General features: G+C 39.1%; 1 protein-coding gene across 6 annotated transcripts in view; it reads left to right on the top strand.

Annotated features, from left to right (window-relative positions):
* The window catches only part of RAVER2 (ribonucleoprotein, PTB binding 2), a 72,691-nt gene that overhangs the window by 57,721 nt on the left and 1,119 nt on the right, over positions 1 to 13,851 (top strand). For 4 of the 6 annotated variants that reach the window (XM_045547839.1, XM_045547837.1, XM_045547836.1 and 1 more), the window contains exons 11-13: positions 1,978 to 2,114; positions 12,701 to 12,834; positions 13,130 to 13,224. In XM_045547839.1, coding sequence (XP_045403795.1) covers positions 1,978 to 2,114; positions 12,701 to 12,834; positions 13,130 to 13,178 — 320 coding nt within the window. In that variant the 3' untranslated portion in view covers positions 13,179 to 13,224. Of the gene's footprint in view, positions 1 to 1,977; positions 2,115 to 12,700; positions 13,225 to 13,851 lie in introns of those variants that run through there. The other 2 variants (XM_045547838.1, XM_045547840.1) reach the window with 2 other exon arrangements.

Here is a 13,851-nt window from a genome sequence, read left to right as displayed (position 1 = left end):
TCCATAATGAGTTTTACTTTAATTTTTAACTTTAATGGAATCAAATAATGACTGTTGACCAAATTAAGGACTGAATTATTCTTTAAGTTGAAAGAAGAATTAAAATTAAGACACTTAAAAATGTGTACTATTTTATTTAAGGAAAATATCATTTATAATATTTTTATTGAGAACAAATTTATCAAATTGTTACGGAATCATGATTGAAAATAATTGGACAAAGGAACTATTTGGCAATACTGTAATTCTTTACAATACATACAGAATCATATTTCTAAACCAGAGGTTTAAACCAATAAGTATTATATATCCAGAGTATTTGGATACTCCCAAAATGTATGAACTCATAATTTGCAGAAATGGAATTTTCAGTTACTTTTGGGGGGACTCCATCAGGCCTCCACTTACTGTAAACCAACTGTTTGTTTAAATACAGTTTGAAGAGAAAAATCACAAATGTGATGTGCTCTAGGCACAGGATATTCACTGAAACATTGGTTGTCAATAGTGAAAAACTGGAAAATACCGTAATGTTTATCAATAGGAGAATCGTTACATAAATGAATAATTCATCATAAAATGGAATACTTTGTAATTTATTTTTATAATTGAGGAATATCTATGTATACTAACATGAAATGATCTCTAAAGCATATTTTTATTTTTTTTAATTTTTTAAATTTAAATCTAAATTTTTTTTTTGGAGACAGAGACTGGCTCCATTGCCCGGGCTAGAGTGCTGTGGCGTCAGCCTAGCTCACAGCAACTTCAAACTCCTGGGCTCAAGCAATCCTTCTGCCTCAGCCTCCTGAGTAGCTGGGACTACAGGCATGCACCACCATGCCTGGCTAATTTTTTCTATATATTTTTAATTGTCCATATAATTTCTTTCTATTATTAGTAGAGACGGGGTCTTGCTCTTGCTGAGGCTGGTCTTGAACTCCTGACTTTGAGCTATCCTCCCGCCTCGGCCTCCCAGAGTGCTAGAATTACAGGCGTGAGCCACCACGCCTGGCCTAAAGCATATTTTTAAATAGAAAAGGCAAATGTATGCATATAATTATTCCATATATGTTTATTTAAAGCTGTATATTCACACATGTACATATTTGGGTACATAAATGCATAAAGTAAATCTGAGAAAATAAATTTCAAATTATTACCTATGGGAAGAAGAATAGGATTGAATGAAAAGATATGAAAGATGAATTTCTTTTTCTTTTTTTTCCCCTTGAGACAGGGTCTCACTGTTGCCCAGGCTGGAGTGCAGTGGCGTCATCATAGCTCACTGCAACCTCAAACTCCTGGGTTTAAGCAATCCTCCTGCCTCAACTTCCCAAGTAGCTGGGACTATGGGCTCACACCATCATGCCCAGCTAATTTTTTTATTTTTTGTAGAGACAGGGTCTCACTGTGTTGCCACTCTGGTCTAGAACTCCTGGCCTCAAGCAATCGATCCTCCCACCTTGGCCTCCCAAAATGCTGGGATTACAGGCATGAGCCATCATGCCTGGCTGAATTTCATTTTTAATATACATCCTCTATTTTATGAAGTCTCCTGGAACCCAAACATTAATTTGTAGTTTTTCTAACAGCCAGAAAAAAATTTAAATGTGCCTCTAATATACCTATTATGTATTGATCTGGTCTAAAAATTGATGGTGACAACTATTGCATTCACAAAAATGGTTAATTTATATTTTGTATGCCTTGTTTTAAAGATTAGACATATATTACTTTAAATGTTTCCATCAAAATTATTTACCCATAGGACAATTGTTTATTTTTAGTTGTTTCAAATGAATGAGACAATATCATATACTGTATATATTGTTCCCCCTGGGGAAAATAAATGCAGATATATATTGGCAAACTAAAATTTGTGTTTCATTTGCAAATATGGTGAGTTAATGAGTTTTGCACTCTGTTTATAATAAAATAACCTAAATAAAGCAAATGTATTGATTTTGCTTTTAGCCCCCACAAGTAAAACCACTCTTCATAAGACTGGAATTGCAAACAACATTCTGGATGCAATCTCTCAGGGAAATGAATCACAACACGCATTGGAAAAGTGCATTGCTTATTCTCCAGCTTTTGGTGATTATGCACAGGTAAATGATTATTAGGTTCTGATGATATGTGGAAAAATTGATTCAACTATATATTGAGTTCACTGAATATGATTCCTGTAATATTATCATAGGAAAGTAAAGTTGCACTGATCTATACAATATTTCTTGTTCACCATTTGAAACTTTGGAATGTGTTCAGGAGATTGTTTAGTATCATTTTGCATTAGATATTTACACTAGTAGTCAGCAGACTGCAGCCTACAGAGCAGATTCAGCCCACCACCTATTTCTGTAAATAAAATTTTATTGTAACACAGCCATGTCCATTCACTTACACATTATCCATGGTGCTGTCATGCTATAGTGAAAGAGTTGAGTGGTTTCAATAGAGACTATGTGGCCTGCAAGATTAAATATTTACTGTCTGGTTCTTTGTAGCAAAACTCTGCTAACCTCTGGTTACACCACTGTAGACCTAAGAAACCCAAGGGAATGCCTCTGTTCTTCACTACTGATTATCAATGTAGAAAGATGATGATATTTACAGGCACTACTGTGCTAACTTTTAAACTAGTCGATCAATAACATGAAAGTAGTATTATATTCAAAAGATGTACTGTGTCATTACTGAAATATATCAGTTTTCCTTTGGCCCTTTCTTCTTCATCTTACTCTTAGTGGCTTAAGCTGAGAGTACATATCATGTTAGCACTCTGTGATTATGGAATCATGAGAGTTTTATAATTAGCAGTTCTGATTCTTTCTTTTTTCTTAGAGCAGTCAGCTTCTCAGCTCTATCCTGTTCGTTGGAGCAGTGCCTCCACTTTGATTTCCTTGGAGCCACTGTGTGTTTGCCTCATCTGTATCTAACAATTTATTAAAGAAAACCACTGTGGATTCACTTAGAATAATTGATGCCTGATTATGCTTTTATGATAGGATACTAGAAACACAGGTCAAATTCTTTAAAATGGTACAGCTAAGTATTAGTGAAATATATAATAAAGTCTCTTGTATACCTGAGACAAGATGGAAAAATATGGTTGAAAGGTGATGTAATTAGGAGACAGCATACCTATATTTAAAGAACAGTGACCATGAATTGATGCAGCCTGAAAGGCATTCTCTTATGTTGTTTCATGAGATTCCATCTTTGTTCCTCTGTTAGTTAACATTTTAAGTAATGACTTAGATAAGGACACCAGTTGTATCCTGATTATCTTTATAGCTGACAAAAGGCAAGGAAATTGTTGGAGATGTATAAAATTGTTTATGAATTAATAAATAGTGAATATTAGAAACCTAAATTTCCAACAGTGCATAAGACTGAGTACAAACAACCTATGTCATATTTACACCACTCAATAAAATGCAATTATTAAAAATCATGTAAAACAAAAAGTAAATACATGGTAAATTTTTCATAATCTATTGTTAATTTATAAAATTTACAAAATATAGTCCTGTACAATTCCAATTTTTTTGTTTCTTTACAAGGAACAAAATTTACTTTTATGAACAGGAGAAGTTTTAAATTCTTAAAACTTAAATGTATGACTTAAACTTTAAAAACTAATTTTTGTACTGACCTTTTATTTCACTTTTGAAATTAGTCTCACTTTTCTTGGCACTTTTGCTTTTTAGATGACTGTGATTTATCATATATTTAACATATCCATAGAAAGACTCATTGACACTTGGAGAAAGTCTGTGACAGTGATGCCTCTTGCATTGCCAAGTGTCCTCCCCTGCACTTGCTTGCCCAGAGATGCAGTGGAGGAGTTGGGTGCAGTGTCCCCTTCGACAGTCCTTGCCTCTACCTCACGCTTGTTCATAAAGTGAGATTTCTTCTCTCTCTCTTGTGTTCTTTCATCCTATAAAGTAATCTTAATTAAATGTTACTAATGGAATAAAGTAACTAGAAAAAGGTGGTCATATGTTAGGAATGCCTTCTATTTCCACTGCTGGAATGGAGGAAGAGATCTAAGGGAACAAAACCAACAGTTTTTGTTTTCTTTTTAACGCTTGCTATATGCTTTGCAATGTAGGCGTTTACTATTTCTAACAACCCTGTGAGATGTAAATTACCATCTCAATAATACAGGTGGAGAAGCATAAAGAGGAAAGTAATCTTTCTAAGTTCCTACAGTTAGTAAATGATTTCTTGATTCCAAAGCCTCCATTTTCATTATACCATGGAGAAGTTTCTTCAGGCCTGGAAGTAATGTCTCAGAGAAACTGTATAGTGGATTAGGAGACATGAATGTGCCAAGCATCGATAGATAAAATAATCTTTATTTCCAATAAAACTATCAAATTTAAAAATCCACATTGGCATATCCAGTATTGGTGAAGCTGCTTATATTGTACTATCTCCCTACAGATAACCATTATTAAAACTGGACTAAATATGACAGAAAAACAACTATTCCAAAGCACTGGAGAATGATCAGCAGCAGGCAGAAACTGAAGGGGAATTAGCCCTTGAAACAGGAAAACTTCCCTGTATGAATTTGTGTTTCTGTGGCTTTTTGCCTAATACCACTCCTTAGACTTTGCAGAAAGTGATGGTCTTACTGGGTTGAGGAGTCAGAGGACAGAGTTCAGGACTGTCAGCAAGGCTGTATAGTGAGGGGGGAAATACTGGAAAAGAGGGTGTTTCATTGGAAGGAGCCTCACAGTCTACTTGGCTGATCTCTGAACTACATTTGTGTGCGGGAGTCTCCAGGGGACCTGGTAGAAACAACAGCCGAAAGGCTGAAAGAACTGAGAAGAGATTAAGTTACTCTCCAGCACAGAGGGAACAGAGTTTGGAGTTGGAAGGAGCAAAATTAACTCCTTCTGGAACAAAGATCAACACTTTTCAGGGGAAGATAATATATCCAGCAAACAAAAATTGCTAGATAGTTGAGGAAGTGAGAAGTGTAGCTCACAATTGAGAGAAAAAGTAAATTAGTAAAAACTGACCCCAAGGTGATCCAGATATTTATTGGTCTTAGTAGACAACTATAAAGCAGCTATTATAAATATGTTTAGGAGCTTAGAGGAAAATAAAGTTGTAATGAACAGATAAGGACTCTCAGCCAAGAAATATAAAATGTAAAAAAAACTGAATAATTCCAGAACAGAAAACCATAATATCTGAAATAAAAAAATACACTGAATAGGCATAGCAGAAGATTGGAGAAAGCAGAAAAAAAAAGTTCAATAAAGGTAAATAAAAAGAAATAATTCAATCTGAAGAACAGAGAGAAGAGATTCCCAGGGATCTCAGGAAGATATCAAGCAGTCTAAAATACATGTAAATTGAGTCCCAGGAGAAGAGGAGAAAGATAATGGGGCATGAAAATTTTGAGAAACTAATGGTCAAAAATTTTCTACATTTGCTTCAAAAAACTTACAGATCTAATAGGCTCAGACACCCTCTTGCTGTCAGGATAAACAAAAGGAAAATTTTACCTAGGCACATTATAGTTAATATGCTGAAAACTATGGTTATAGAGAGATACTCTTGAAAGCAACCAGATAAAAACAGTATACATATCTTAAGACAGGTTTCTCATCCATGGCACTGTTGACATTTGGGGCTGGGTGATTCTCTCAAGGGCTCTTCTGTGCATTGCAGGATGTTTAGCCACATCTTTGTCCTTTGCCAAGTAGATTTCTCCCCATTAGTAATCACGTGTTAAGACAACTGGTAAATATGTGGGTAAATTTTAGAAGACTATATATTTTCTTTTTATTTAAAAGCAAAAACTATAACATATTGTGCCATTTATAATGTATGTAGATATAGTATATTTGATGCAGAATAAAGGACAGAATGGGGTAAACGAAATTATAGTTGAGGGGTTATTATATTTTATATGCAGTAGAACAACAGTAACTCTGAGTAGACTGTGAAAAATTATGGAATGCTTCTTGTAATCCATAGAGCAACCATTATAAAATTATAAAAAAGTATATCTAAAATGTGAGTAGTTTAATTACAATGAAATTCTAAAAACTTTTGATTAAGCCAAAAAATGGTCAGGAAAGGAGAAAACAATTAGATGTAATGAAAACAAATATCCAAGAGATAAACCTAAATTGAATGATAATAATTACATTAAATGAAAACACCACCTGCTCCATTTAAAAGTTTCAACAAGGCAAGAATATATATTGTACTTTTACCACTTATAGTCCACATTTTACTGGAGATTTTAGTCAGTGCAATAAGGTGTTTTAAGAGTATGAAATTGGATATAAAAGTAAAAATGTTTCTCTTTGCATGATTGTTTACAGGAAATATTGTTTACATGAAAAATCATTAAGAATCTAAAAAGTAACCACTAAAACTAATAAGTAAGCTTTGCAAGGTTACAAGGTAGAAGGACAATATAAAAAAATCAAAATAGGTAAAAATGGATCAGAATTTATCTTAAGTACTTTTTCAGTTTGACAAAATCATTAGTTTCAATAACATAGGCAGTATTTCAGCTGTTTGATATGACGGGTCAAATTGCGATTTTGGTTTTTCATTTGCCACTTGGCATACTCGGCAGTTGCCTGGCCTGCTGCACGACAGTACCGTCTACTTGCGTGTTGCGCTTTTGTGTTACCCTGGTTGCAGGATCTTCCCTGCCAGAAAGCCGACTGCCTGTTTCAGGGAGTCAGCCACAGAATGTGTGATGAGATGCTGTGATGGGGAAGAGGAAAGAACAAAAATGAACAAAATGGCTTGGAAGATGCTTGGTCCCTTCGTAGAGCCTAATGCTGCCATCTAGTGGTCCAATAATGCAGACAGACTCGCCAGGAAGTACATTATGTGATGAATGCTGTGTGGATTTTTGTGTGGACCATGATAGATCAGAATCATATGACAAACACTAACCATACAAAAAAAATTTTTGCTGAGACAAAGTTTCCCTCTGTTGCCCAGGTTAGAGTGCAGTGGCATCATCATAGCTCACTGCAACCTCAAAGTCCTGGGCTCAAGTGGTCCTCTTGCCTCAGCCTACCCATTATTTAAAACCTAAGCCTACTTCAAACCATAGTTAGGGGGGCACAGGTTATCTATATATTAACCCTAGACAATAACTTGGAAAGTACTTTTAAAAAGTGTTTTTGGCTAAAAACTAGAAAGCAAGGTATTGGAATTTATTTTAAATGACCTTATTTTAACCAAATTGGTCTTTTAAATGTTCAAAGAAACCAACAAAAGACCAGTATATAGTATAAATAAATCTGAGACAACTTTGAGTTGCTACTCTGACATGTTAGTCTAATTTTCAAAGAGTTTTAATGTTGCATGTTGATTTTTTAAAAGTGTTATTAAACATTTAAATCTAAGAAATAATTTATAGAGTTTGGTGTGGCCACTGAAACCAGTGAGGTGATCTAATTTCACTTTTTTTTTTTTTAGTGCAGTACAATACCTTTGAGGAGATGAATTGTTAAATCCAAAGTTAGTACTTACTATTATTCATATGAGGAAAGAGAGTAGTTAAGAGGCAAAAATGAATATGAAAATTGGAAACATTTACGTGTATGTGAGGAAGAAACGTATTATATTGTTAATGTCACAGAATGAAACATGTTTTAAAACATTTAACAATGGGGAAAGAAAAATTCTATTTTAAAATAAAACCTTAGAAATATTTAATGCAGAAAAGGTAAAATTAATTCATGTTTCTGTTTCAGAATTAATTCTCAAAGTCAGGCTGGACTTGAGACAATAGGAAAGGGATATCAGGGGTTTGATTCGGATCTCAGCAGAACTGGTGCAATTGTTCATTTTCAGTCCTCTGTCCGCCTGACTCCACAGAAGCGACAGCGCTTAGACAAGGAGAAGTGGGGCTGAAGGTGAAGGTGAGACTGAGGAGTCCTAAACAGAGGCAGACTTCTCTGAAAACCAATTTGATTTTGTATTTAGGGGGCTCCATGCTAACTCCTTACATTCTTTTCAGAAGGGCAGTAATGATAAATATCTTTAATTGGACTGGTAGCAGATGAGCCTAATGGAATTCAGTATCGACATTAACATATCCCTAAAGAATCTTCCTGAGGGATAGTCAAGATTCCCCTTTCCCAGATTCTTAAAAGAGCTTTTAAAACTAGCCCCCAGTTCAATTTACATGAGCTTAAAAATTGAGTTTAAGATAACACTGTAAGCATTAAACTTTAGCTGTCAAAAATGACATCGTGACATTCTCTTTCTGTATTCATTTGGAAATCAATGAGATTAAAGGAAAGTCTACATTTACATGAAGATAAAAAGATTTGCTTTAATAAAAAATTTTTTTTAAATCTAAAAATAAAGTAGCAACTACATAGTTACAGAATGGTTTTCATAGTAGATGTGTACTAAAGATTGGATTGTTGGGTGACAGTTAACAGAGCCAGTTAATTTTAAGTTCTAGCAAGAGAGAGTGAGTACCCAAAGCAGAAAGCATGATAATCTGCTTTACCAGGCACTGGTGAGATTACGGTGTCCAGTTCCTCAGTGTTGAAGTGTCAGAAACTATGGGACATGACTTGGCTGAAGCAACAGGGAGTGCATGCTTTGAAAATATTTTTTTGAAAGGATTCATTTCTTCATTCACCCAGTATTTACTGAATGCCTGCTGTATGACAGACACTATCGTAGGCACTAGGGATAGGGCAGTGAACAAAACAGACAAACATTCTTATAATGAATGTATGTTTGGGAAGTTGTTAAGGAGAAATAGAAAAAAAATAGTAAAATGAATAGTTAATAATTGCAGAGAAAATAAAGTGGAGGCTAGAGAGTGTCTGGGAAGGCTTTACCGTTTAAATATACGGTCTAGGAAGGGCTCACTGTGAAACTGATTCGTGGGCGTGTGCCACGTGCGTGTCTGTGGAAAGTGCATCCCAGGGAGAGGGAACAGCGAGCGCAGAGGCACAGAAGCAGACACGTGCTCATGTGTTAGAGGAACAGCAAACGACCAGTGGGCGAAGTGGAGAGAGGAGACAGAGTCACAGGCGGGTGGGGGCAGTAGTGGGCACAGACAGTTTAGGACCTTTGAGACCCTTGTAAGGGCTTTGGCTTTTCCTCTAAGATAGAAAACCACTGGAATGTCTTGAGTACAGGGATAATTGACCCTACTTAAAGTTTCATAGGACCCCTCTGGCTGCCGTGTTAAACAATGAACGTAGAATGCAGCCTGATCAGTTGGGAAGCAGCTGTGGTATAATCCAGGAAAAGTGATGCTGGTGTGGGCCAGGATGGAGGCAGTGGAGGGAGTGACAAGTGGCTGGATTGGAGACATTTTTGGAAGGTAGAGTTAACAGGATATACTGAGGGAAAGAGACAAGATAAGGCCATAGGGGTTTTGGCCTAGAAAAATGGAATTGTTATTGACTGAGATGGATAAGACTGTGAGTGGAGGTTTTTGGTTTTTGGGGTTTAGTTTGGACATAAATTTAAGCTGCCTATGTGGGGCTGTTACCCTGTTGGTGTTAGTTCATTATACCACTCTGGAGGTAAGGGGAGAGGTACGGGCAGAGAAACACACTTGAGAACCATCACATCCCAGTAAATTGCTGTAATTGTAAATTGCATGAGCTTGGATGAGATCATCAAGGAAGTGAGGGTGTAAGAGAGACCTGTAAGAGAGTCACTGTGCATCTCAAGATTTCTCGTTCAGTTTTGTTTCTCAGGGAAATAGAAAGCAAATCATCAGCTGAGAGTGAAGATTAGGGATGCGTTCTTGGAGGTCCACGAGAGGGAAGGTTTGAAACAATCATCTAGGAGAGTGGGGAGGAAGGGGGCAGGGCTGGGGCATATAGCAGGATTGCTCGGCAGCAGGAGGGGCGAGGGGGCTCCCCTGAAGCTAAGCTTACGTGGATAAGGAAGTATTAGACTGGGACTGTAGTTCCAAGAGACAGAATGGAATCACTGGGTGGCATCTACTCATAGGGTGGTATCACCTCACCCTAAGGAAGACCTTGCTAAAGATTGAGTCTGCTAAAGTGGCTATTTTATTGATATGATTTCCATCTAGATATTAGACATGCAAAACTAGAGTACTGTAGTTTTGTTTGGTCTTCAAAGCATAAATGCTCATTGAAATTGCTTTCTCAGATTTTCTAGGTATCCACTTTGTTCTGTCTCACCTGTATGCTCCATGTCAAATTTTAAACCAAATTCTAAATCACATGTAATCTGTGCGTTTGCTTACATGCATGTATCTATCTAATAGCATGGACAAGGTCAACAGCCTCCTGGCGAGACCTCCTAATAGTGTCTGTCTCCTCCATTGCCACACTTTTTATGGAGCTGCTTATGGATCCATCCAAATTCCAAGATCAAGGGTGTCATCCCATTTATAATAGTGGCATTCCAACCCCTCCGTGACTGAGGCCAGCTCGCCTTTCCAGCCTCACTTGCCACTGCTCTCTTGCATCTGCCAGCCCCCATGGCCCATCGTAGGCCCTGCCGTCTGCCTTTGCTCGGGCTTTCTCCTAGAGGGGTCGTCCTTGTCTCCTCATGTCCGTATCTGACCTCACCTCCAAATCCTGACTCAGGTGCCATCTCACCCATGAAACCAGCATCCATACCTTTCAAGCTCCTCCCCCTTTTCTCCGGAAAAGCTTTAGCCCTTTGCTTCTATTTCTCATAAGCAAAGTGACAGTCTCCCTTCAGAATTAGGTTTTGTGCTTCTCTTACTTCCCTTCCTAAGATACGAGCTCTTGGAGGGCACAGTTCAAGTTGTGTTCATCTAGGTGGACCGCAGCACACAGCCCAGTGCCCGCAGCAGGCAGCCTACGGAGGCGTGGGTGTCGACATCCTGCCAGTGCAAAATGGAAGGAAAAGTGCTTGCTTTATGCTCTTTCCCTCTTTCGTGGTTTTTCTTTTGTGCTGGTTCTTAGTTACAAATTACTTCTCCCAGAGCACTGAGCTTTGTTATCTGGCCAACTAAAAATATATATACAAAAAATTAGCTGGGCATGGTGGCACATGCCTGTAGTCCCAGCTACTCGGGAGGCTGAGGCAGTAGGATCGCTTAAGCCCAGGAGTGTGAGGTTGCTGTGAGCTAGGCTGACGCCACGGCACTCACTCTAGCCCAGGCAACAGAGCGAGACTCTGTCTCAAAAAAAAAAAACTCTCAAATCATGAATCGCTTTACTCATTTTGTTGAATTGTCTATCTGTATGCTGTTGTATTCACTGAGTTTCCTTAAGATTATTATTTTGAATTCTTTTTCTTGCATTTCCATATATTTCCTTATGATTATGGTCTGTTACTGGAGAATTATTTTCCTTTGAGGGGGACATGTTTCCTTGCTTTTTCATAGTTGTGTCCTTACGTTAATTTCTGTGCACCTGGTTGAAAAGTCTCCTATTACTAGTTTTATGGAGTAGGTTTAGTGGGGAGACTTATTTGTACAAATGGGTCTTGGGGTGTCAGTGTGGTGAGGTACATTGGCCTTGGTTCTAGTAGATGCAATAGTGAGTGTCTCTGTAGTTTCTTCAGCTATAATCCACATTAGTGGCATTTGCAAATTTTTTAGTGGCCTAAGCTAAGAGTGTGGGGACGGTGGTGTGGCTTTGCCAGGGCTTGGTTTGCCAGGCTGTTTCTCAGGTCAGGGTACGTGGATGCACACAGTCGGTGCCAACTTAGGGTCTGGCTCTCTGGGGTTGGGGCCACAGGGAATTGTTACTCTGGTTGGGAGCATGGGCACACAGTTGTGTGGCTGACTTGGGGGCATGTCTGCTGGGGGGGAGGTTCTGAGGCCCAGGACACAGCTGCGTGGCTGCTTGGTTGGCCTGAGGGCGTGTTTGCTAGCGGTGGCCCAAGGGGCTGTTTCTTAAGCCCAGGATGTGGGCTCTTGACTGCTTGGCTGGCCTGGGGCGTGCTCACCAGGAGTGGCCTGCAAGACTTTGTCAGGACCTTACTGGAAGAGCAGGACCACTGGGCAGGCCCGGGCTGTATCTGCAGGGGATGAGGGCACCTGGGGCTGTTTCTCAGGTCCTGAGCATGGACACATAGCCAGACTTGGGGGAGAGGGGGTGGAGGGAGTGCATATCCATTGTTTTGAGGCTCAGGGGCCTTTCCGACTTGGGGGAGGGTGCACAGCAGTTTGACAAACCCTCAAAGGCAGGTTTGCCCTGGATGGGACTGGCGGCCTGTTCCTCTGGCTGGACGTACAGCAGCGGGGGTTGGTTTTCCTGCTGTGATCAGAGTCACAGGTAATCCTGGATCCAAGCTCCACACAGCGGTGCTGTGGCATTCAGCCACCCATGTGGGCCTGGCACGATGAAGATGGAGCTCCAGTGTTGGAAAGGTGCAGTGACTACTGGCTCCCAGAGAAGGGCGCACTCCGGAGGTGGCTCTGGTCTCACGATGGCACGTGCTGCAGCAGCGCGGCTCACAGAGGGTCGGTGGGGGTGAGGAGCGCACACCTTGGGCTCCTGATCAGGGCAGTGCAGCTGCATGAATCCTGGCGGCTCTCCAAGCTGGGCTCAGGGCTTGTGAAGACTGTGAGACCCTCCTGCAGGAAGGACAGCAGGTGTTTGTGGTGGCGCTGTGCTGGTAGGGATCATCTGCTCACCTTTTCCCACAATAAACCAAGTTTAATTTAGTTTTTAACATCAGTTGCGATTTTATTTTCTCATAGGTGTCATCTTTAAGAAATGAAAAACGAGGCTCATCATATCTCATCTCTGCCCCAGAGGGTGGTTCAGTGGAATTTGTGGACCAGCACTCTCAGGGCACAGGAGCATATTACATGGAAACCTACTTAAAAAAGAAGCGAGTATACTAAGTTGAGCTCTCTCCTTATCACCTCCTGAGGTTCTCTGCAGTATCTCTGCTGTTCATCGCTGCCTTAACTATATTCAAACTAGCCATATCCTTTAAATACGGGTTTATAGTTTCCCAGAAGGAACTGTGTTGTGCAGCAGGCAGAATTGCCAAATAAAAAATAGCAATAAGAGACCATCAATTGAGGACATTTTCCACTAGAATTAGATGCATCTTAATTAGTGTGATATTAACTTACAACCCATTGGAGAAACTAACAATGTTCCAATATTTCTTGTTTTAGGACCGGGAATAATTTTGACACCACCATGTATAAAAGTTTGAAGCAATAAATGGGAAACAGTCTTGTTTCCTGAGCCTTAGAAGAATGCGTTTCTCGTAAGCCAATGTGCATTTCCATTTACTTTCCTTTATAGATTTTTAGGACTTTTCCTAGAACTACAAGGGTGCAAGTACCAAATGTGGTGACAGTAATGTTAAAAGATGCTCTACCTGCAAACTCCATTATTGCTCCCACACCAGCCATGCAATATTAACGCAACAGAGTGATAGTGATGTCCAAAGCGTACATTACTACAGATGCTTTACTTTTAAGATGTTGTATACCATTTATACCTTTTGTGAAAAACACAAGGTATTTTAAGAAAAGTAGCTTTGGTGATAATACAGGGGTTGGCAAACTACACTCTGGGGGCAGATTTGGTCTACCACCCATTTTTGTGCTGCCTGCAAGCTAAAAACAGTATTTACATTTTTAAATGGGTAGAGGAAAAAGGAAAAGTTATGATATGAAATTCAGCTTTCAGTGTCCGTAAGTAAGATTTCATTGGAACACAGCCAGGCTCATTCATGTAGGTCTTCTCTATGGCACTCTTGTGCTCCAATGGCAGAAAAGAGTAGCTTCGACGGAGACCCCAGGGCCTGCAAAGCCTAAATTATTAATATTTACTGTCTGGTCTTTTGTAGAGAAAGTTTGCTGACCCCTGATCTAATGACACTAATTCC

The sequence above is a fragment of the Lemur catta genome, chromosome 3 (genome assembly GCF_020740605.2).
Source record: "Lemur catta isolate mLemCat1 chromosome 3, mLemCat1.pri, whole genome shotgun sequence".
Taxonomy (NCBI): domain Eukaryota; kingdom Metazoa; phylum Chordata; class Mammalia; order Primates; family Lemuridae; genus Lemur; species Lemur catta.
This window is presented reverse-complemented; position numbering and strand designations above follow the sequence as displayed.